The sequence below is a fragment of the Chiloscyllium punctatum genome, chromosome 39 (assembly GCF_047496795.1).
Source record: "Chiloscyllium punctatum isolate Juve2018m chromosome 39, sChiPun1.3, whole genome shotgun sequence".
NCBI lineage: Eukaryota > Metazoa > Chordata > Chondrichthyes > Orectolobiformes > Hemiscylliidae > Chiloscyllium > Chiloscyllium punctatum.
The window spans coordinates 7,604,277-7,630,342 of record NC_092777.1 but is presented as its reverse complement, the minus strand read 5'-3'; the positions used below and the strand labels follow the sequence as shown (position 1 = coordinate 7,630,342).

General features: G+C 42.4%; 1 protein-coding gene across 2 annotated transcripts in view; it reads right to left on the bottom strand.

The window, feature by feature from the left end:
- unc13d (unc-13 homolog D (C. elegans)) overlaps nucleotides 1-26,066 on the bottom strand; it is a 167,340-nt gene that overhangs the window by 35,536 nt on the left and 105,738 nt on the right. For both annotated transcript variants that reach the window (XM_072558113.1, XM_072558115.1), the window contains exons 22-25: nucleotides 23,614-23,706; nucleotides 22,743-22,979; nucleotides 19,591-19,659; nucleotides 561-640 (exon numbers count right to left, since the gene is read on the bottom strand). In XM_072558113.1, the coding sequence (XP_072414214.1) occupies nucleotides 561-640; nucleotides 19,591-19,659; nucleotides 22,743-22,979; nucleotides 23,614-23,706 (479 nt within the window). The remainder of the gene's footprint in view (nucleotides 1-560; nucleotides 641-19,590; nucleotides 19,660-22,742; nucleotides 22,980-23,613; nucleotides 23,707-26,066) is intronic.

Genomic DNA, 26,066 nt, shown 5'->3' with positions numbered 1-26,066 from the left:
CTGGCCCCAAAGTGCTCCCCCACTGACACCTCAGTCACTGCCCTGCCTTATTTCCCAAGAATAGGTCAAGCTTTGCACCTTCTCTAGTAGGTACATCCACATACTGAATCAGAAAATTGTCTTGTACATACTTAACAAATTCCTCTCCATCTAAACCCTTAACACTATGGCAGTCCCAGTCTATGTTTGGAAAGTTAAAATCCCCCACCATAACCACCCTATTATTCTTACAGACAACTGAGATCTCCTTACAAGTTTGTTTCTCAATTTCCCTCTGACTATTAGGGGGTTTATAATACAATCCCAATAAGGTGATCATCCGTTTCTTACTTCTCAGTTCCACCCAAATAACTTCCCTGGAAGTATTTCAGAGAATATCCTCCCTCAATCCAGCTGTAATGCTATCCCTTGTTAATAATGCCACTCCCCCTCCTCTTTGCCTCCCTTTCTTTTCTCCTTCCAAATACAGTGCGTTCTGTTGTGTATTTCCAACATTTCCAGTGTTCATTTCAGATTTTAAATGATTTTCTTTCTACCGTATAGTTTATTGAATTACTGACCTCTGAAAATTTTCTTGCACTAGGTTGGTGTCCATGTACGCAAACTCATTTTCCAGGAAGCTCATTAAAGGAACAATCATCTAAAGTAGTATAAACAAATTTGTGTAAGTTAGTTTAGCACATCTAAGATGACAAAGGTTTACATTTTAAAGCAAAATTACCCTTAAACATTCTAGGAATTGGGTGCACAGAGTTGGGAGAAATGCCAGCTGTGTGAACCCAACTTTTAAAAATGGCTGCTCCTGGACACCGGATTTTCAGTCCTGGGTGTGCAGACAACATTAGACGTCAGGGTCGGTAACCTCAGAATTATTGAGGAGGACACTGGATTAAGAGACAAGCTGGCCAGAAGCCCTACCTCAGGGGTCCAGAACTGTGTTCACCTCCCTATATCCACCCATCATAACTCCCACATCCTCCAATTCCAAAGTACATCCCTGTGGCCACCTCCACAATCCCTCGTACCCTCATTTCCAAAACATGACCCTGTACACACACCCATGACACTTTATAGCCTACATGCCAACTTAGTGTGCCAACTTGGTGTTAACTCATGGCAACCCATGAAATCCACCCATCGCTGGTTTCTCTTCTATCTATGCTAACTCACCCAGTATCAACCATGGTTTAGATCAGAGTGGTGCTGGAAAAGCACAGCAGGTTAGGCAGCATCCGAGGAGCAGGAAAATCGACGTTTCGGGCAAAAGCCCTTCATCAGGAATAGGTCAAGGTCAGGAATAATGCAAAGGGCCAACATGTTCCTATAAAGGTGCAGGGTGGGACCAACAAGACCCACAGACCGCTATGTCAAGGGCTGTATATGTTTGGGGATAAGGAAAAAGGTAAGATTTTGGCAGATTCCAAGAGCCCAAACAGCTGAAGTCCAAGAGAAGCATAGAAACTCCAGGATGTTACTTAAAAAAATTAATTAGGAGAGTGATGGGGAGGATGAGAAAACACTGGTGGGGAAAATAAAGGAAAGCTCAAAACGTATTTTATAAATATATTTGGCGCCACAGAATTAGGACCATTAGGGACAAAATTAGCAATGGGTGTGGTGCCCCAAGATGTAAGCGAGGTTTTAAATGTGTACTCTGTAATCATTATAGAGAAAGACAATGTAGGACAAATCTCCAAGCCCACATGAAATGTATTCAAAGCTGCTGTGGGAGGCAAGAGAGGAGCACTAACAATCTCTATTTTCGAATTATTAGAATCCCTACAGCCCCTTCAGCCCAAGAAGTCCACACCTACCCTCCAAAGAGTAACCACCCAGACCGTTCCCCTGTCCTATCATCCTATATTTACCCCTGACTAATGCCCCTAACCTACATGTCCCTGAACATAATGGGCGGTTTACCATGGCCAATTCACCTAACCTGCACATCTTTGGATTGTGGGAAGAAACTGGAGCACCTGGAAGAAACCAACACAGACACAGGAGAATGTGCAAACTCCACACAGACTCCACCCAAGGCTGGAATTGAACCCGGGTCCATGGTGCTTCGAGGCAGCGGTGCTAACCACTGAGCCACCATATTATTAAATCCTCTCTGGGCACAGGGCTGAAGGACAGCTAATGTGGTACCATTATTCAAGAAGGGTACTAATGAAAACCAAAAAACTACAAGCCATGAGTCTAACATCAGAAATATGGAAACTACTGGAAAAGATCAAGGGACAGCATTAATTGAGGATAGTCAGTATATCTTTGACTAAAAAAATTGAATTTTTCAAGGCAGTTAGTTGTATAGATTAGGGTAGTGCAGTTGACAATCTCTTCATAAGGACTCACATGGGAGACTGATCAAGAAGGTAAGAGGCCTTGGGATCTAGGTCAATCTGGCAAATTGAATCCTAAAATCAGCTTAGTGGCAGAAAACAGGGTTTGCTTAAGGGTGCTGTTGTGGCTGAAAGTCTGTGCCCAGGGTTCAGTGCTGGGTCCTTTGCTATTTGTAGTGAATATTAATACTTTAGACATGAATGGAGCAGGTATGATCAGTAAGTTCACAAAGAAAACAAAAATTGATGGTATGGTAAATAGCAGGGAGGAAAGCTTTACACAGAAAATATAGATAGGCTGGACAGATGGGCAGAACAGACAAATGGAATTTAATCCTAAAAAGTGCAAGGTGATGCATTTTGGGAGGACTGACAATGCAAGGAGTACACAATGAATAGTAGGACCCTAGGAAGTACAGGGAATCAGAGGGACCTCTGTGTGCATGGTCAACAGGACAGGTAGATAAGATGATTAAAAAGGCATATGGGACACTTCTGAAAATGACAAATGCTGGAGAATACAGCAGTCAGGCAGCATCAATGGAGATAAAACAAGCTAACGTTTTGAGTTTAGATGACACTTCATCAGAGCGGACATGATACTTTATTAGTCAAGGCACTGAATACAAAAGCAGGGAAGTCATGATATAGCTTTCTATAATGCTAATTAGGCCACAACTGGAGTACCGTGGTTATCCCACGATAGGAAGGTTGGGATTGTACAAAAGAGGGTGTAGAGAGATTCACTAGGATGTTGCCTAGGCTGGTGCGATTCCATTGTAAGGAAAGGTTGGGCAGACTAGGTTGCTTTCCTTAGAGCTGAGAAGGCTGACGGGGATCTGACTGAGATGCATAAAGTTATGAGGGGCGGTGATAGGGTAAATGGGAAGAAACATTTCCTCATATACAGTCAGACAGGTCTGTAGCATAGAAAAATGCCCTTCAGCTCATTGCTTCTATGCCAGTCAAAAACAGCCCATTATCTAGTCCAATCTCATTTTCCAACACCTAGCTCATAGTCTTGTATACATTGGCATCACTAGTGCACATCCAAATATTTCTTAAATATTATGAGGGTTTCTGCCTGTACATCCCTTACAGATTGTGTTTCAGATTCTGTATGGACGAAAAATACTTTCCTCACATCTCCTCTAAACCTTCCGTCTCTTACCTTTAATCTATGCCCTGGTCCATGATCCTTTATAAAGAAGAAACGTTTCTTCCTGTCTAGCCTATAGATTTTATACATCTCAATAATGTCCCCTCTCATTTGACAAAGGGTCAGTTAGACTCAAAACGTCAGCTCTTTTCTCTCCTTACAGATGCTGCCAGACCTGCTGAGATTTTCCAGCATTTTCTCTTTTGGTCCCCTCTCATTCTCCCCTACTCTAAGCAAAACAACCTCAGTATCTCCAATCTGTCTTCATAACTGGAACTCTCCAGCCCAGACAGGATCCTGGTAATCTCCTCTACACCCTCTCCAGTGCTATCATGTTTTCCCCCCTAAAAAATGGATTCCTGAACTATATATACTAGCTGTGGCCCAATCAATATAGTTTAATCATGACCCACTGCTCTTAAACTCTATGCCTGACTAATAAAGATGAGTATACCATATGCCTTCTTAACCATTTTATACATCTGTTCTGATACCTTAATGGACCAGTGTACATGCACACCAAGGTTCCTCTGATTTGGTTCCTCTGACTCTTCCCAGAGTCCTGCCTGTCACCATGTATTCCATCGCCTTGTCTGTCCTGCCCAAATGATCGAATTCTATTTGCCACTGATCAGCCCATCTATATCTTCCAAAGTTCTAAGGGTTTCCAAATCAAACCGCCTGCAGTCAAGTCTAAATCATTTCTACAAACCACAGACAGCAGGGGTCCCAATACCTGGGACTCCTGTGGAACCCCACCCTCACTGGACAGACTTCCAATTGGAAAAATTACCCCTCAAACATTCCATCTGCTTCCTGACACTCAGCCAACTGTGGATCCAATTTGTCATTGGTCTTAGGCTACCATGGGCGCTTACATTTGCCATCATTCTCCCACAGAAGACCTTATCAAAAGCCTTGTTGAAGTCCAAGTAGACTACACACCAGGTCACCTCTTCAAAAATCTTCAATCAAATTGGTCAGACACACCCTCCCCTCAATAAGACCAGGCTGTCCCCCTCCAACTCTATTTTGGTTTAATCCCTGCTCTCCCCATCACTGTTTGATCACATAGCATTGCCCTTTGATGTAAAGGGCACTGCTTGTCATTGGTCACTTGGGTGTTTCTTTCCTTACTAGTGGTAGAAATTTAAATAAAGATTCGTGCACCTTGTGTCTTTCACTGAAAAAAAAATAAACAGGGGATTACAAAAAATAAAACCATGCTGACTGTTCTTGACAATCCTTAACTCTCCAAATAGACATTAATTCTATCCCTCAGAATTACTTCCAATTGTTTCCCTACCACTGACTGGTCTGTATCTCTGCTCCATTCTTCGAAATCACTCAAACACCAGGTTATAATCCAACAGGTTTATTTAAAATCACAAGCTTTCGGAGCATAGCCCTTCATCAGATGAAATGAGAGGGAAGATCACAGAATTTATGGGCAGAGAGATCAAAAGATTGTACAATTTTTGTGAGTGGAGTGTTGAATAATAAGTCTCTGCAGGTAACCAAGGGTGTCAGATGGTGTGAGTAAAGTGTCAATAGCTAAGCCACCACCAAAGGCAGGGAGATAATTACAAAATTGAGGCAGGGAGATAATTACAAAAAAACCAAAAATGGTACTGGAGGTAAACCAAATGACTGAATAACATGGAACAAAAACAGGAGTTGCTGGAAAATCCCAGTAGCATCTGTGAAGAAAAACCAGAGGAAGGGTCACCAAATCCAAAACATCAACTCTAATTTTCCTTCACAGATGCTACCAGACCTGCTGAGCACCCACAGCAACCTTTGCCCTTGCTTCTGATAAACAGCATCCATAGTTCTTTTGATTTTTATTTGACTGGAATAACATGATAGGTGTTAGAACTGCATGCCGAGGGTCCAACCCAAAGTAATAATTAAGTTGTACAGTTTTGGATTACTTAATGTAGAGAGGTCATAACAATTTACCAAGATTATGGTGTCAAAACAGGACAGTAAGGAAGATTTTATAGACACAGAACAGTGTGGTGGGGTCACATGTAGTGCAACACAAACCCAAGATCATGGTTGAGGCAGCCTTCATGGGTATGGAACTTGGCTGACAGTTTCTGCTCGGTGATTCTGTGTTGTTGCTTTTCTCGAAGGACGCTTACCCAGAAATTGGAAGCTGATTGTCCTTGACTGCTGAAGTGTTCCCCAACTTGGGGGTACCATTCCTGTCTGGTAATTGTTGTGCAGTGTCCATTGTTGTAGCATCTGCATGGTCTCACCAACATACCATGTCTCAGGACATCCTTGCCTGCAGCGTAAGAGATAGGCAACATTGGCTAAATCATGAGTATCTGTCGTGTACGTGGTGGGTGGTTTTCCCACGTGTGATGGTAGTATCCATATTGGTAATCTGACGTGTCTTGCTGAGATTGCCACAGCAGGGTTATGTGGTGTTGTGGTTGATGTTGCCCTGAAGGCTGGGTAGTTTGCTGTGAATGATGGTGTGGTTAAGATTTGGCAGTCATTTGAAGGAAAGAAGTGGAGGTGTTGGGATAATCTTGTCAGGATGTTAGTCATCATCAATGATATGTTGAAGGCTGCGAAGAACATGGCTTGGTCTCTCCAATCCAGATGGGTCTGTCTTCTGAGGAGGTCATTGCAGTTTTTCCACTGTGGCACATTGGAACTGGCAATCGATGAGCTGAGCACTGTATCGCATTCTTATTAGGGCATCCTTCAAAATCTTCAGGTGTCCATTGCATTCCTCCTCATCTGAGCAGATCCTGTCTATGCATAGGGCTTGTCCAGCTGGGATGGCTTCTTTAAATGTTCAGGGTGGAGAAGTGCAGCTTCATGAGGTTACCTGTGGGCTTGTGATAGATTGAGGTACTGAGGTGTCTGTCCTTAATGTAGATGCGTGTATCCGAGAATGATACAGATTCTGAAGAGTAGTCCATGGTCATGTGCGCCATTCTAGACGAACAGTACAGATTCCTTTCATGTCCCATTTCAGCTCCTCTAATCTCCCTTCTAAGTTCCCTCTTGCATATGCTGACCACCTCTAGGATTTCTGCTGCATTAAGGCCTTGATATCTGCCAAAAATCTTTTTCTTAATCCAATGTTGTATATTCCTTGATATCCAGGAATGACAGGATTTGATGGTTGCATCCTTTTTCTTTATTGGAACACGTTAAAGAGTCATACAGCATGGAAACAGACCCTCTAGTCCAACTCGCTCCTGCCAACCAAGTTTCCCAAACTAAACTAGTCCCACCTATCTCTCTAAACCTTTCATATTCATGTACCTGTCCAAATGTCTTTTAAAATGTTTTAATTGGGCCAGCATTTACCACTTTCTCTAGCAGTTTATTCCACATACAAACCACTACGTGTGAGAAAAAAAATTGTTCCACAGATCCCTATTAAATATTTCCCTTAGTTCTGAACTTCCCCGCACTAGGGAAAAGACCCTTGCTATTCACTATCTAGATTCCTCATGATTTTATATACTTCTATAAGAGGTCGCTCCTCAACTCCCTAGTCTCCAGTGAAATTCCCAGTTTATCCAGCCTCTCTTAAAGCTCAGGCCTTCTAGTCCTGGCAACATCCTTGTAAATCCTTTTTGAACCTTCTCCAATTTAATAATATCCTTTTTATCACAGGATGACTAGAACTGTACACAGTACTCCAAAAGTTGGCAGTGTCTCCATAGTTCTTTCTTGAAAGCATCTTCCAGATCGGACACAGATTTACCTGAAAGTATCTGCTCCTGGTCCACTCTGGTCAAATCACATCTGATTCAATTAAAATCAACCTACCCCCAATTGAGACCAATCCTTGCTCTTTTCCATAGCAGAGGGGCCAATAAATAGGGTCTATAGATTTATGATAAGGGGTATGAGGTTTAGAGGGGATTGAAGGGGAAATAAAGCCACCCAGAGGGTGGGGAGCATCTGATTCTCACTGCTTGACAAGGTGGCAAGGATGGGAACCTCATAACATTTTAGTATTTAGAAAGTGATTGCTGGTCCTCTTGCTGAGATATTTGTATCATTGATAGTCACAGGTGAGGTGCCGGAAGACTGGCGGTTGGCTAAACATGGGGTGCCACTGTTTAAGAAGGGTGGTAAGGACAAGCCAGGGAACTATAGACTGGTGAGCCTGATATCAGTGGTGGGCAAGTTGTTGGAGGGAATCCTGGGGGACAGGATGTACGTGTATTTGGAAAGGCAAGGACTGATTAGGGATAGTCAACATGGTTTTGTGCATGGGAAATCATGTCTCACAAACTTGATTGAGTTTTTTGAGGAAGTAACAAAGAGCATTGATGAGGGCAGAGTGGTAGATGTGATCTATATGGACTTCAGTAAGGCGTTCAACATGGGAGACTGATTAGCAAGGTTAGATCTCATGGAATACAGGGAGAACTAGCCATTTGGATACAGAACTGGCTCAAAGGTAGAAGACAGAGGGTGGTGGTGGAGGGTTGTTTTTCAGATTGAAGGCCTGTGACCAGTGGAGTGCCACAAGGATCGGTGCTGTGTCCTCTACTTTTTGTCATTTATATAAATGATTTGGATGTGGGCATAAGAGGTATAGTTAGTAAGTTTGCAGATGGCACCAAAATTGGAAGTGTAGTGGACAGCGAAGGAGGTTACCTCAGATGACAACAGGATCTTGATCAGATGGGCTAATGGGCTGAGGAGTGGCAGATGGAGTTTAATTCCGATAAATGCAAGGTCCTGCATTTCAGGAAAGCAAAACTTAGCAGGACGTATACATGTAATGGAAAGGACCTAGGGAGTGTTGCTGAACAAAAAGACCTTGGAGTGCAGGTTCATAGCTCCATGAAAGTGGAGTTACAAGTAGATCGGATAGAGAAGGCAGCGTTTGGTATGCTTTCCTTTATTGGTCAGAGTATTGAGTACAGGAGTCGGGAGGTCATGTCGGTTAGGCCACTGTTCGAATATTGCATGCAATTCTGGTCTCCTTCCTATCAGAAAGATGTGAAATCTGAAAGGGTTCAGAAGAGACTTACAAGGATGTTGCCAGGATTGGAGGATTGAGATAGCTTTGGGGGAGGGGGGGCGGGTGGGGGGAAAGAGGTTTAAGGAGAATCCAAAGAGATTCTACAAAACACTAAGGACATAAGAGTAACCAGGCAGAGAATAGGGACCCTCAAAGATCAACAAGGCTGTCTGTGGAACCACAGAAGGTGGGAGAGATACTATCCGAGGATTTCATGTCAGCTTTTACTGAAAGAGGATATGGAACCTAGAGAGTTTGGAGAAATAAGTAGTGATAACTTGACAACTGTCCATATTACAGAGGAGGTTGTACTGGATGTCTTATACATAAAGCTGAATAAATCGGTGGGATCTGATCAGGTGTATCCCAGATGTTTGTGGGAAGTTAAGGAAGTGATTGCTGGACCCCTCGCTGAGATATTTGTATCATCAATAGCCATAGGTGAGGTGCTGCAAGACAGGTGTCATTATTTGAGAAAGGTGGTCAGGAAAGGCCAGGGAACAATACACTGATGTGCCTGAAGTTAGTGGCAGGCAAGCTGTTGGAAGGCATTCTAAAGGACGGGATTTATATGTAATTAGAAAGGCAAGAAATGATTACGGATAGTCAGCATGGCTTTGTACATAAATCACTAACTTGGACTTAAAGACATTCAAAAAGGTTCCACATAACAGACTGGTTAGCAAGATAGACACCATGGGATACAGAGAGAACTAGCTATTTGGATACCAAATTGGCTGGAAGGTTGGAGACGGAGGGTAGTGCTTTTCGGACTGGAGGCCTGTGATGAGCAATATAGTGTAAGGATCGGTGCTAGGTCCACTGCATTTCATCATTTATATCAATGATATCTATGTGAATATATGAGGTATAAGTTAGGTTTACAGTAGACATCAAAATTGGAGGTGCACTGGACAGCGAAGAAGGTTACCTCCGAGTACAATGGAATTTCAATCAAATGGGCTGAGGATTGGCAGATCGAGTTTATTTCAGATAAATGTGAGGTGCTCCATTTTGGAAAAGCAAATGAGGGCAGGAATTATACACTTAATAGGAAGGTCCTGGGGAGTGTTGCTGAACAAAGACCTTGGAGTGCAGGTTCATAGTTCCTTGAAAATGGAATCATAGATAGGCAGAGTAGTGAAGGTGTTTGGTGTACTTGCCTTTACTGATCAGTGCATTGAGTAGTGGACTTGGGACGTCATTTTGCGGCTGCACAGCACATTGATGCAGCTACTTCTGGAATTCTGCTTTCAGTCCTGGTCTCCCCGCTATCGGGATAATATTGTGAAACTTGAAAAGGTTCAGAAAAGATGCGCAAAGAAGTTGCCAGGGTTGAGGGTTTGAGCTATATAGGGAGAGACTGAACAGGCTGGGGCTGTTTTCCCTGGAGCATCGGATGCTGGGAGGTCACCTTAGTGGTTGATATAATCGTGAGGGGCATGGATAGGGTGAAATCCCAGGGTCTTATACCCAGGATAGGTGAATCCAAAGCTTGGGGGCACAGGCTTCAGGTGTGAGGGAAATGATTTAAGAGGAATCTAAGGGACAATATTTTCCAGCTGAACATGGTAAGTGTATGGAATGAGCTGCCAGAGGAAATGTGGAGGCTGGTACAATTATGCTTTTGAAATGTTGTATGTGATTAGCAAAGGTTTAGAAGGATATAGGCCAAGTGCTGGCATATGGGACAAGATTAATTTAGGATATCTGGTCGGCATGGACAAGTTGGACCGAAGAGTCTGTTTCTCTGCTGGACATCACTATGGCGCTATGGCACATTTGAGCTATCGGCAGAGGCTGAACAGGCTGGGGCTGTTTTCCCCGGAGCATTAGAGGCTGAGGGGTGACCTTATAGAGGTTTACAAAATTATGAGGGACATGGATAGGATAAATAGACAAAGTCTTTTACCTGGGGTGGGGGAGTCCAGAACTAGAGGACATAGGTTTAGGGTGAGAGGGGAAAGATAAAGGAGGCCTCAGGGGCAACGTTTTCACAGAGGGTGAGCTGCCAGAGGAAGTGGTGGAAGCTGGTACAATTGCAACATTGAAAAGGCATTTGGATGGGTATATGAATAGGAAGGGTTTGGAGGGATATGGGCCAGGTGCTGGCAGATGGGACTAGATTGGGTTGGGATGTCTGGTCGACAGAAGGTTCTGTTTCCCTACTTTACATCTCTATGACTCTATGAGAGCAGACTGAACTTCTCCAGTCTAAATAACTGAAGTTTCCCATCCCTGGATCCATTCTTGTAAACCTTCTGTACTCTCTCCAATGCTTTCATTCTTCCTATAGTGTGGCTCCTAGAATGTACATTTCAGCTGAGCTCTAAATAGTATTCTTAATAAATTCACCTTATTCTCCCTTCTTTGGTCTTCCAAGCTCCTATAATACTGACAACTTTTTAACTGCACCCTCTACCTGTTGTACCATTTTTAATTAAAATGTACATCAGCACCCCTTTCTGCTCCTACAGAATAGTACCCTCTAAATTTATGCTGTTTCCCAAGTTCTTTTTACCGAAGTGTATCACCTTTCACGCTGAGCTTCATCTGCCTCCTATCCACCCACTCCAACTTGTCAACATGTTTTTGAAGTTCAACACCATCCTTTTCAGTTTATAACTCTTCAACATTTTGTGCTGTCACAAATTATGAAACTGTCCCCTGCACACCAAGATCTCGATCAGTAATAAATATGCGGTTTTGGAAAATGTCGGGGGTGATGGATTCTCAGGGGAACGTAGCCCGAACAGCCAAGTTTCTGGTATTGAGACTGGCTCTAATGCAAAGAGGGGTATATCGGGTTCCATGAGATCAATTGTGTTCAGGGATTCTCTAGTCCGAGGTACAGACAGACGTTTCTGTGACCAGCAGCGAAAAATCAGAATGGTGTGTTGCTTCCCCGGTGCCAGGATCAAGGATGTCTCAGAGAAGGTGCAGAATGTTCTCACGGGGGAGAGGGGCCAGCAAGAGGTCATTGTCCACATTGGAACAAACGACATTGGAAGGGAAAAGGTTGAGATTCTGAAGGGAGATTACAGAGACTTAGGCAGGAATTTAAAAAGGAGGTCCTCGAGAGTAGTAATATCTGGATTACTCCCAGTGCGACAAACTAGTGAGGGCAGGAATAGGAGGACGGAGCAGATGAATGCATGGCTGAGGAGCCGGTGTATGGGAGAAGGATTCACATTTTTGGATCATTGGAATCTCTTTTGGGGTAAAGTGACCTGTACAAGAAGGACGGTTTGCACCCAAATTGGAAGGGGACTAATACACTGGCAGGGAGATTTGCTAGAGCTGCTCAGGAGAATTTAAACTAGTTAGGTGTGGGGGGGTGGGACCCAGGGAGATAGTGAGGAAAGAGATCAATTTGGAGAGAACAGAAGTGAGTCAAACAGTCAGAGCAGACAACGACAAGGTAGGACTAATAAATTAAACTGCATTTATTTCAATGCAAAGGGACTAACAGGGAAGGCAGATGAATTCAGGGAATGGTTAGGAACATGAGACTGGGATATCATAGCCATTACAGAAACATGGCTCAGGGATGGGCAGGATTGGCAGCTTAATGTTCCAGGATACAAATGCTACAGGAAGGATAGAAAGGGAGACAAGAGAGGAGGGGAAGTGGCATTTTTGATTAGGGATAGCATTACAGCTGTGCTGAGGGAGGATATTCCCAGAAATACATCCAGGGAAGTTATTTGGGTGGAACTGAGAAATAAGAAAGGGATGATCACCTTATTGGGATTGTATTATAGACCCCCTAATAGTCAGAGGGAAATTGAGAAACAAACTTGTAAGGAGATCTCAGCTATCTGTCAGCTATAGGGCAGTTATGGTAGGGGATTTTAACTTTCCAAACATTGACTGGGACTGCCATAGTGTTAAGGGTTTAAATAGAGAGAAATTTGTTAAGTGTGTACAAGACAATTTTCTGATTCTTCTGGCACCTCACCTGTGACTATCGATGATACAAATATCTCAGCAAGAGGCCCAGCAATCACTTCTCTAGCTTCCCACAGAGTTCTAGGGTACACCTGATCAGGTCCTGGGGATTTATTCACCTTTATGCGTTTCAAGACATCCAGCACTTCCTCCTCTGTAATATGGACATTTTGCAAGATGTCACCATCTATTTCCCAACATTCTATATCTTCCATATCCTTTTCCACAGTAAATACTGATGCAAAATATTCATTTAGTATCTCCCCCATTTTCTGCGGCTCCACACAAAGGCTGCCTTGCTGATCTTTGAGGGGCCCTATTCTCTCCCTAGTTACCCTTTTGTCCTTAATGTTTGGATTCTCCTTAACTCTATTTGCCAAAGCTATCTCATGTCCCCTTTTTGCCCTCCTGATTTCCCTCTTAAATATACTTCCACTGCCTTTGTACTCTAAGGATTCCCTCGATCTATCCTGTCTATATCGGACATATGCTTCCTTCTTTTTCTTAACCAAACCCTCAATTTCTTTGGTCATCCAGCATTCCCTATACCTACCAGCCTTCCCTTTCACCCTAACAGGAATATACTTTCTCTGGATTCTCGTTATCTCATTTCTGAAGGCTTCCCATTTTCCAGCCGTCCCTTTACCTGCGAACAGAGAGTCGTAAGTCTATGGAATGAGCTGGCGGACAAAGTGGAGGAGGCTGGTACAATTGCAACATTTAAAAAGGCATTTGGATGGGTATATGAATAGGGAGGGTTGAGGGTATGGGCCAGGTGCTGGCAGGTGGGACTAGATTGGGTTGGGATATCTGGTCGGCTTGGATGTGTTGGACCAAAGGGTCTGTTTCCATGCTGTACATATCTATGACTCTATATCAGGAAAAGCAAGGCTCCCAATATTGAAAAAACAACAAATAAACATTCCATTAACTATAACCTGCTTCCTGTCTCTAGACATTTTTACATTCATGTTGCTCCTGCTGTCCCTTTTATTCCATAAACTGTAACCTTTCTCAAGTCTATTCATTTGCACTATATTGAATACCTTCCGGAAGTCTACATAAACCACATCTACAGCCTTGCCCTCAGCAACCCTCTGTCACCACTTCAAAAATCTCCATCAAGCTAGTTATCAATCATGTGGCTTTGTTAAATTATGCTTTATAACAGTACTATTCAATGATTGGTGTCTTTCACTGGAATGAAGGCACCATGTCAATGCAGTTTGCTGTTAGCTCCCTTTATTTTCCCATTAGTCCTTCCTTGCTCGCTCTTCCTTCCATCCTCTCTACCCTCCACACTTCCCTCTTCCAAATTGCACAAGCTTACAGAGAGTGTCATACAGCTTGGAAACAGGCCCTTCAGTCCAACTCATCCACACCGACCAGAATTCCAACCCAATCTAGTCCCATTTACCAGCATTTGCCCAATTACCTATTAAACTCTTCCCATTAATGTAACCATCCAGATGCCTTTTAAATGCTGTAATCATACCAGTCTCCACCACTTCCTCTGACAACTGAATCCATACACCCTCAGCTCCCTTTTAAATCTTTCCCGTTTCACTTTAAACCTATTACCCTCTAGTTTAGACCCCAGGCACCCTCACCATCTGTTCCCCTCGTGCTTACTCCCCCACTGTCTACAGTAATAATAATAATTTTCAAAAACACAGCATTTTCCACCCTTTTTCAGTTCTGAACAAAAGTTAGATCAGACTCTAGACATGAACTATTTTTCTCTCCACGCAACTTTCTGATCTGCTCACTTCTTCCAAACACATTGGATGGTCATTACCCATGCTGCCTTTCCGACCCTGCACTTGCCCAGTGATGGCCGCAGCTTGGCGTTAGACAGAGGGTGTGGTCTGCAGGGCCTGATGGGAGCTGTAGTTCAGATGGTGGCCAACACCTAGAGTTTGAGAGTGCGTGTGAGCCCCCATGCTGAGGTCACATGGTGCGGTTGGAATTGGAGGAGCACCCCTGTAAATACCAGGTCCTTGGGAAGAGGCGGAATTGATAGACCCACCAGTCCACAGCCTTCGTCCACTGACATCCTCCCTGCATAAACTCCCCTGGTCCTCTCCATCAACCCCTTTTCCTGAAGGGTGTCTCCACAGTCAATTGTGGTCATTAATCCTCATCCCCACTGTAAAGTTACAGCGATGGTGGCTGAAAAACTTCTGCATAACAACTATTCACTCAGAGATTCCCAGTTTAGAGAACTGGACCATCCCAGCTGTTCACACCCAGTTAGTGTAACCTCCCACTGCAGTCCTGCAAATAGGCAGGGAGGGGCAGATTGTCAGTTGGTGAGTAGCACTCACCTCCAATTCATCACCATCCCCAAAACTGGGGAAATAAGAGAACATGGTGGGAAACAAGAATTATCTTACATATTGGGCGGCACGGTGGCACAGTGGTTAGCACTGCTGCCTCACAGCGCCAGAGACCCGGGTTCAATTCCCACCTCAGGCGATTAACTGTGGTGTTTGCACATTCTTCTCCGGGTGCTCCGGTTTCCTCCCACAGTCCAAAAATGTGCCGGTTAGGTGAATTGGCCATGCTAAATTGCCCATAGTGTTAGGTAAGGGGTAAATGTAGGGGTATGGGTGGTTTGCGCTTCGGCGGGTCGGTGTGGACTTGTTGGGCCGAAGGGCCTGTTTCCACACTGTAAGTAATCTAATCTAATCTAATATTACAGGGAACATTGGGTACTGTGAGAATAAGGAATTTAAAGATATTGCCATAAATAAAGACAAAGTAAAACAAAATACTGGTGATGACAGAGATCTGAATTAAAAATAAAGTGCTGGTGAAGTTGAGCTGGCCTGGCAGCATCTGTGCACAGACCGGTTTAGAATTCCAAAAGGAGCCAGCTCAATTCTCTGGCAACAGGGTTTTGAATCTTAGTAGGTTTTATGATCGAATAGGAGTGTAACTTTCTCAATCATATGATGAAGAAAAAAATCTAGTTCTAGTAATGATGACTATGAAACAATCATTGAGAGACATAAAAACTAAACAGGTTCATTCATGAACTTTAAGGAGGGAAATTTGCCATCCTCACCTGGTTTGGCCTACATGTGACTCCAGCCACACAGTTACGTGATCAACTCTTTAGAATAAGATGAACAAACATTTTTCTTCTGTCTTCATGATAGAGGAAATTTAAAAAAATCTAGAAACAACTCTAAACCCTGACAATGTTGTACTTTTCCGAGAGGAAGAACAGGAGATGTTCAGACATGTTATCTTTTAGTGATATCTTGGGGAGAGTCCATATTATATTCGAGATGGTGTTGGATGTATTAGAATCTATGAAAATGGATAAATTGCCTGGTCCTGACCAGATGTATCCAAGAACGCTACAAGAGGCTAAAGAAGAAATTGCAGGGGCCCTGGCTGATATTTTTGCATCATTGTTAGCCACAGGTAAGGTCCCAGAAGACTAGAGAATAGTGAATATTGCACCATTATTCAAGAAGGGCAGCAAAGAAAAGCTTGGGAACTATAGACCAGTATGCTTAACATCTGCGGTAGGTAAGTTACTTGAGAAGATTCTGAGATAAAATATACATGCATTTGAAAAGAGAGTTTGATTATGAATAGTCAGCATGGCTCTATGCATGGGACATCATGCCTCACAAATTTATTAGAGTTCTTCGATGAAGTGACCAGCAAGATTGACAAGGGCAGGGTGGTAGACATGGTCTATAATGATTTCAGCAAGGCCTTTGATAAGGTTCCACATGGTAGGCTGCTCTGGAAGGTTAGATCGGATGGAATCCAGGGGAAGCTGGCAAATTGGATACACAATTGGCTTGAGGGAAGGAAGCAGAGGGAAAGAGTGGAAGGATGCTGTCAGACTGGAGGCCTGTGACTGGTGGAGTGCCTTAAGGGTCGGTGCTGGGCCCACTGCTGTTTGTTATCTACATCAATGATTTGAATGAGAATGTGAAAGGCACGATTAGTAAGTTTGCTGATGACACTAAAATAGCCAGTATCATGGATAGTGAGGAAGGTTGTCAGAAATTTGCAGCAGGACCTTGATCAGCTGGGGAAGTGGGTCAAGAAATGGCAGATAGATGGATAATGAGAAGTGTGTGAGGTCTTCCATTTTGGAAAGTCAAATCAAGGTAGGAGTTTCATGGTGAATGGTAGGGCCTTAAGGGGTTTTGTAGAACAGAGGGGCCTTGGAGTTCAGATTCACAGTTCTCTAAAAGTGAATTCACAGGCAGGCAGAGTAGTGAAGATGGCTTTTGGCACACTGGCCTTAAGTAAAGGGATTGATTATAGAAATTGGGAAGTTATGTTGCAGTTGTAAAGGATGTTGGCAAGGCCTTACTTGAAGTATTGTGTTCAGTTTTGTCACCTTGTTATAGGAAGGATGTTACTAAACTGGAAAGAGTGCAGAAGACATTTTCAAGGATGTTGCCTGGACTCAAGAGTCTGAGTTATAGGGAGAGACTGGACAGCCTAGGACCTTTTTCTTTCGAGTGTAGGAGACTGAGGGCGTAACTTAGAGGTGTACAAGACAGTGAAAGGCACGGATTGAGTGTATTCACTCAGTCTTTTCCCCAGGATTGGAGAATTGAAGACTTAGGGGCATCAGTTTAAGTTTAGAGGTGAAAGAATAAAAGACAACCTGATGGACAATTTTAAAAATAAAACAGAGAAGGGCTGTATGCATATGGAATGAGCTGCCAGCAGAAATGGTTGAGGCGGGTACATTAACAACATTTAAAAGGCATTTGGACAAATTCAAGGACAGGAAAGGTTTAGAAGGATATGGGCCAAGTGCAGGGAAATGGGGTTAGCGTGGATGGATGTTTTGGTCAGTATGCACCAGTTTTGAACAAAGACCCTGTCTCCGTGCTGTAAGACTATAACTCTTATTGTTCACTTGCAAGTGGGTGTCACTGGCTGGGACAGCACTTTCTTGCCTGTCCCTAGTTGCATTTGAGAAAGTGAAGATGAGCTGCCACCTTGAACTGCTGCAGTTCAACTTCTGTAGGTAGACCCACTGTGCTGTTAGGGAGGGGAGTCCAGGATACTGAGTCAATACCACTGAAGGAATGGCAATATATTTCCAAGTCAGGATGGTGAGTGGCTTGGAGGCCCCCATGGATGTGCTGCCATTATCTTTCTAGATGGAAGTGGTTGTCAGTTTGAAAGGCACTATCTGAGCAGTTTTGGCGAATTTCACACAGTGCATCTTGTAGATAATACACAGTGCTACTACTGAGCGCTGGTTGTGAACTGACTGCATGTTTCAGGATGTAGTGCCAATCAAGCGGGCTGCTTTGACCTGGATTGTGTTGTTGAAGCTGCACTCATCAAGGCAAGTGGGGAGTATTCCAACATTCTTCTGAATTGTGCATTGTATGTGGTGGACAGGTATTGGGGATTGGCGATTTATGCGATTCAGGATTCCTAACCTCTGACCTACTCTTGTAGCCATTGTACTTATATGGCTAATCCAGTTCAGTTTCTGGTCAATGGTAATCACAGGATAGTGATAGTAACAGATCAAGTGATGGGAAAAATATTAAGGGACATTGGTTAACCAGTCTCTTATTGGAGATGACCATTACCTGGCATCTGTGTGGCATAAATGTTACTTGCCACTTTTCAGCACAAGCCTGTAAATTGTCCAGGTCTTGTTGCATTTGACATGGACTGCTTCAGTATGTGAGAAGTTGTGAATGTTGCTGAATATTGTGTAATCAGTGAACTTCTCATGGAGGGACAAATTGGTTGGGCCTAGGGTAGTAACATGGGGAACTAGGCTCTTGTTATGCAGTGGTAACATCTCTACCTCTGTGTACAAGTCCCATCTGCATCATTTCTGAAGATGTTGATTAAAAACACTTACCCTGAGGAGCTCCTACAGGGATATCCTGGAACTGAGATGACAGACTTCCAACAGCCACAACCAGCTTCCTATGTACATTGTCCTCCAAACCCTGGGTATATGTTCAACTCTAACTAATATATCAATCGGATGACAATTAATCATTTGGGCAACTGCTAACGTACATAGAACAGTAAAGCACAGGAACAGGCCCTTCAGCCCACCTGTGCTGACCATGGTGCCATGCTAAATTAATCCCATCTGCATGTACATGGACTGTCTCCCTCTGTTCCCTGCTCGTTTATGTTTCTGTCTGAAAACCTCAAACTTGATGGTCAATATTCCATGTGGTGGCCTTTACATTTCAAGTATTCACTTTAGTCCCTAATGTTGTAACCCCTTCCCTCTTATTATTTCTCCTCTTTTTGTTTTTAAAAGCACACATTGAGCACCTTCTGATAACTGATCTAAGCCAGCCTTTTTAGGTTAGTCTTGACAAAAAAATAACACCAGACCATTCAACTGTGTTGCTGTGCATGATCCTATAGCTGCCTGATGCAATATACTTTCCAGCAGGTTTCACCACAAATCAATCAGAACCCTTAACTGATCTTTTTCTTTACAACATGGGGAATGAAAGTTTATTACAACATTCAAATATATTGTACCTTCCTAGACTTCAGAATGTCTCAGTAATTATAATGTAGTCTCTGGCATATTGTGGAAAATGCCATAGATAATTTGCAAGTAATCAGCTTCCACAAACAGTAATAAGATAGTGGCTGGATAACTTATTTAATGGTTTGGTTGAGGCCAGTATATAGGTATAGGTATTGGCCAGGATGCTGGCGGTACATCACTGCTTTTCTTTAAAATTGTGCTGCAGCATCTTTTGCCTCCAGAGACAATAGATAAGGTTTAATATCTCAGCTGAAAAAATGACACCTCCAATCATGCAACATATACGGAGTACTACAGTGGGAATGTCTCATTTTGCATTCACCTGTGGGACTTGAACTCTTAATCTTCTGATGTGCAGGAGCAATAAGTGCTACAACTGAGCCACAGTTGACACTTGAACTACAGCTCACTATAGACCAAGATCATACCATATGTCCAGGATCTCCAAGTTTGCAGCTCCATTTAAAAAGCAAGCAATTGGGGAGTTTACTTTTAATAGCAGTCAGTGTGTGTCCTGGCAAAACTAATCAACCTTCCGTTTTCAGTAACTGACTGCTTTGGGTGGTGTTATTGACGTATTACTTACATCATCCAATGGAATGGTATCACTGGATGCTGACAGGTTGTAGATGTGAATCTTTATGTCGGCTTGCAGCTGATAAAAGTCAAGATAAGGATAGACTTAGACTTGATAAGTTCTTTAATCATGTACTTGCATCAATTAGACATCTCCCAACTTTAATTATCATACATTTCAAACTGCAAATCGCAGACTAAAATGGCGATAGAAAAGAATTCGCTATAACAGTAACAGGTGAATAAAACATAATTGTATCAACTGGACATACAAGGAATTGAACCCAAGCCACAGGGGAAACCAAGAATTGCCATTTCTCTATTCCCAAAAATATCTATAGAACTGACTACAGTTAGTCATTCATGAAGCCAAATATTGTGTTCTTGGATTTTATGGCTCAGTCAGCCACAACTGAGGAGGTTAATTTGCTCTTTAACTTGATACCTTCGCAAGGGCTATCTTACATTGGTCTCTCCCATTGTTACTCCAGTTGAAGTAATGTTAGGAATGGCCATTTTGCAGCAGCTTCTGCTGGTCTTCAACAAAAGCAAATGAGGAAAGAACTGTGCAGAAACTCTACGTATGGATGATTAGCCATCACTTAACAATTGAACAGTGACAGAGATCAAGCATAGCATTTAGCTTTGCTACAATCCCTCCTCTGAACAGGTCATACTTTTGTTGTGGAGATGTGTAGGTAAGTAGGGCTCAGTTTGAAGAATGAAGAAAATTTCCTCATTGTTTGGAAAAGGTTCCTTCAGAGAAAACAATGACAGCACCTTTCCCCTTGGCTATCGTTGGAAATTTAAAAATAGTGCTGATACATTGCTAGTGGGGAGCTTAACCTCACTTGAGCTTAGCCAAACAGCATATGTTGAGCTTTCATGAGAGGGCATATCAGAGAACATAGGCACAAACACTACTGATTGTTATAAAAACCTAAACTGATTCAGCAATGACTTACACAGAAGGGAATTTGTCATCTCCATCTGATCTAGTCTACACTCGACACTGCGTAAAACTGTGATGCTGCACACGCTTCTGCCACTTTCCCCTGTTGTTTGGGTTCAAGAAGATTTGTCTCTCAATAACCCCAGTCTCTAGATAACTAGGCAAGAATTAAAAAGGAAATGATCTGTTTTTATACAGTGAAATATTTGCTCTCAGTCAATGAGCTATTTTTGCATAACTGTCTCGAGTCATTGATTATCCAGTAGTGAGAATATTTTCTGCATGGCAGGCTGCCTAAGGCCAGAGGACAGAGTTTAACTTGATGAATCAGTGGCTTAAAGGGGATCTGAAGAAAATGTTTTTCACTCAGGATAGTAGAAATTTGGGATTTGTTGGACGTCATAGACATGCTTGGGCCAAAGATCCTGTTTCTATCTGACCCTATGATAATTTGGAGGATGTAGCTACCTGCTCGACAACTAGAAACAGACGAACAACTCAAACTGTAACTGTGAAGCTCCAAGTCAGACCATCATCCACATATTAAAAAAAGGCAGAAGAGTAGTGTGATCTTGCACCTGCTCTGGTGTTGGAGGATTTTCTTGTAATTTTCCTGTTTTCTTAGAGCAAAAGCAAACACTTTAATTCAAAATTATTTTTGGAACTTCTTTAGTCCAATTGAAAAAGGTGAGGATGGAGGGATTGGTTTATATAGAGTTTGTGGGAGAGGCCTATTCACATGTTTGTTGAGGTGTCAATGGCTCTAGAGAGAGGTTTTTGTTTTAGTGTGCATCGATCTTGGAAGATTGACCTTTTCAACTTCTTAATTGAGAGTTTGTTAGCAGCAGTTTAAATAACGATGGAGGGGCAGGATTCCCGGATCTGTTATTTTTGTAAGACTGAATCCAGGAGGTGGAGGGAATCGACATACCTTTATTCAGAACTGGAGTTGGAGGATGTAAGGAGGAGGTGGTTTTCAGTTGCTGGGAGTTTAAACTAAGTCCTTGATTTTAAGAATTTAACTTATTTTTTTCCCCCTTCTGTATGTTTAATATTAAAAACTGAGTAAGAGAATGGAGGTTTTTTTTTAAAAAGAAGGTCATACTTAGAGTGACTTCTTTTAGGCCTTATAGAATATAGGCAGCATAGTATGTCAGCAGCAATCTACAAACACTTGATTTGAGAAAAGTGTGGATCTTCTTAGGCACATCCATGTTTGCAAATGTTTAAGGGGCAATCATTGTCATCAATGAGTCGCATGCTCCTCCTGCTGGAGGTGGGAGATTAGGGAGCTGTTTACTATCCCTGGAGACTATGACTGCAGGTAGTGTGTTTGGGTCTGTCTAGTATCAGACCACTTGGATCGGCTGGAGATGCTGGAGATGCTGGAGATACAGCTGGCACAGAGTCATGATTGGTAGATTTCAAGGGGTTCAGTCATATAGATGGGTCACTGTCCAGAAGGGGTAGGAAGGTAGTGCAGGAGTCTCTTGTGGCTATTCTTCTTTCAAACACCATTTTGGGTATAGTTTGGGGCTGCAGGGGGCAGGGATGGGAGGAACAAAGATGGCCAGAGCCCAAAATAAGAGATATTAACAGGGATAGGCAAGGAGATGATCCGGGAAAAAAAAACATCTTCTTTAGAGAAGATTAGGAGTTCCCTACATCAGCTAGAGAGAAGAACAAAAACAGCTGTGATGAAAGACTACCTTCAAAGACTTTAAAATGTGTTGTTGGAAAAGCGCAGCAGGTCAGGCAGCAACAAAGGAGAAGGAGAAGGAGAAGGCTATGCCCGAAACGTCGATTCTCCTTCTCCTTTGATGCTGCCTGACCTGCTGCACTTTTCCAGCAACACATTTTTAAGCTCGGATCCCTAGCATCTGCAGTCCTCACTTTCTCCTACCTTCAAAGACTGTATGATATCAGGGACAAATACTCCACCACTTCAAAACCACCACCCCATCTCTTTCATTGGGAGTGGAGAAACATTCTTATCTGTCATGAGCCATATATTTCCTTTTTAAATTATAATATTGTCTCATTAATAGCATATCATATCCAAACTGCTGCTTTTTAAACAAATGTTATAGCTTCCCGAACATTGCTTACAAATAGTCAACTGGGTAACTGAACACACACCCCAAAATTCAACAGTACCGCGAGATGCCTTTATTGTGGGCATTCTGGTTACATTGAATGATCTTCCATACCTTCTGTGCAAGGGTTTGGAGCACACCTTTGATCTTATTGTTGATTGAGCTATTGAATGTTTCCAGTTGAGTGTGCAGTGTGCTTTGGATCTGGTCTGCTGGAATCATATCGGCTGTGTCTTCTTTCAGGCCTTGCCAGTCTAGTTCCTCTGGAAGTTTGGAGATAACCTCCCATAGCTGCTTCATATTATTGAGAACAACACATAATTGTAGTGACCTCACTCCATGGATGTCTGACTGGAATTGAAGGTATTGGACATTTGCATCAATGGAAAGTTCTTTGCCATTCCTTCAGCCTCAACTAACACTCCAAATTGATAAAATTACCATAGTGGACCAAGATCAACACAGTTGATAAGAGTAAAGATACGACATGTTGCTTGATATGATTTTCAACCTCTCCCCTCCCCACCATATCCAAAACCCTTCAATCCACATTTCCAGCAAAAGTGCAGTGAGACTTGGATCTCTGGGGCTGGTCACATACCATGACATGGACAAATGATCATCATCCCTGCCTCATTGCTCCTGAAATTCCTACATCTGCTGTCATTGTGAAAGTTCCATCACCACTCAGCCCACAGCAGGTCTGGAAGGACATGTACCACTTTGAGGCCAATTTGGGTATGTGTAATAAATCTTGGCATTGCTAGTGGTGGCCAAATCTGGGAATTAATATGGTTTTAACTGACTAGCACATCCAATTGTTTCTATCAACAGCTATCTGCAAAGTATCATTTTGTTCATGTGAATGCTTGATAAAATGCTGATCAATGTCTACTACTGATGATACATTGCCTTGATGAGATGCAGATGTTGAAGTTTTGACTACACGTTTAATCAGGTGTGGATCCTGATGTGTTACACTCACATCACGTGTGTTTACTTGATAGTGCTTGACTGATAGCTCTTCTGCCCTCTCTTCAATCAGCCGACAGTACATCAATGCAATCTTGCACATGTCCTGCAATATAAAGAATGCATGAAGATTGTCAACTTTACAGATGTGTGTGCAGTCAAACCAAACAGGCAGAGCTTCAAAGTTATTAGAGCAATTTTTATACTAATCAGATTACCTCTACAAACAGGTGAATTTTTACCTGTCACTGATATTCAATGAGGTTTGAAGATTTGACACAGGATTGTGATTACACTGAAACAGATATTCTACAGGTGAGTAATGGCACAGTGGAGAGTGAAATCAGATTCATTCTCAATATTCTATGTGAACTACAGTTGTGCTTTTATCAAGAATTTTTGATTTTTTTTCTTGTATTTGTTCAAATCTTGTGGCTTTGAAACTCATGAGGATGCAGTTTGAGAGGGAGTGCAACTTGGTTTAACATTATATGAGCCTCTACTAATGACCCCAAGCTACCCAATTCTAAAAATTGTACTGCAGGCACTAAAAACATTGAAGGTACAACTAGGCACATCTCTATGAGGTTCTATGGTGAAAATGCCTACATCAGGATTGAGAGTTGGAGACTATCAAAATTCCCTTGAGAAATTTGTAGCTCCCTCAGTCCTCTTTGGAAGTAGTCAATTATAGAGTGTGAATTGGACCATATGTGTCTTCAGATGACTCAAACCCAGGCCTGCTGGCAACCACTTTCCACGCTCAGCACAGCTCTTTTCACCATGTGCAGCACAGCCAAAGTTACTCCAGGTTACTTGTAATGGTGAAAAAAAATCTCATGGGGGGACAAGCCTGGAAGTGACATGGCCCACCACTGAACATGGCACTGCCCATTTTCACAAGGGAGGAGGCTGACCATTTATATCGACAGCTGCCTTCGTTCAAGTTGGATTATGGTAGTTCAGGATTGTGAAACCCAAAATGCAAAGCATAGACCCGCTCAGAGCAGGACTGAACTTTTTTCCTTTCTTTGGATAGCCAGGGTTGAGAGAGTTAAGGTCCCATTGGATATTGCTGTAGAACATATTGGTACCCTTCGGAAATACTAAAAGCAGGCATGAATGTGTGTAAAAAGTTTTTAAAAAATTAATAGTCAAGCTCATTTAATCTGTCAACAGACCTGAAAAACTCAATAGTTAAAACTAAAAACTGTCAAGTGAATATTATCAAAAGTGTCTAGATGAGCTGTCAGAGGAACGTCAAAATTTAAAGACGACGTTTGAAAAGCAAGTGTCAAGGGATTTAAAAGTCCTCTCCATTAAATCCTTGAAAATATTGCCTGATAGTTTTTTTATATAATGAAACCTGATTGTTATTTCTGTCATATCTTTCTATTAATGGATTGCAGCCACTTGACTGATATCGCAATCATCCATTATTAAATCAAGGTACCTGCCATTTCAGTTTGATTGATAGCTATAAATGGCTATAGATACTTTGGAATTAATTAGAATTCCACTTTAATGCTTTCAGTTATAAGGTTTTATGCACATTAAGATTTGTTATTATTAGGCTTTATTAGTTCAAAGAACAAATTTCAATAAATGGGTTTTATGATCTAGTTTTTTTTAATACAGCAAATTCTGGAAGGCAATTTTCCCCTGGAGTTGTTGGTTGGTTCACTGAGCTGGTTGACTTTTTTTCTCAAGCATTTTGTTCCCTTTCTGGGTGCCATCTTCAGTGCTGTGGAGCCACCAGATGAAGCACTGTTTTTGTGATCTGCCCAGTGTATACAGTTTTGTCTGTCATGACTATTTCCGGTTTTGAGCTGTAGTGGTCTGTAGATCGGGACTATTTCAGTAAGTTTGTTTATGGCACCAGTGGATGAATACTAGGCCTCCAGGAATTCCTGAGCTTGCCTTTGTTTTGCTTGTCCCAGTATCGTAACATTGTCCCAGTTGAATTGGTGTCCTTCATTGTCAGTGCATATTGACATGAGGGAGAACTGATCATGTCATTTTGTTGCAAGCTGATGTTCATGTATTCTGGTGGTGAAATTTTCTGCCCGTTTGTCCGACAATGTTTCTCGCAGTTGCTGCTTGATATTTTGTAGGTGCAAGTAGTAGGTATGGGGTCTTTTGTCTTGGATAGTAGCTGGTGAAATATGGCTATTGGTTTGTGTGCTGTCATTATTCTCAGAGGACATTGGAGTCTTGTAGTCAGTTCTGAGATGTTTCTAATATAAGGTAAGGTGGTAAGTGTTTTGGGACACACAGTATCTTATATTTTGTACGATAGGCATTGGCGAATGATAGAAGGGTGAGGAAATGTTTTGTATTTTAGCGTTTTGTATTTTGGCATTTTAATTTGATTTATTCTCACATGCAGCTAAGTACAGTGAAAAGCTTTGTGAGCAGTACAGGCAGCTTATAGTAAGCAGGGACAAACAGATCATAGGGTGAAAA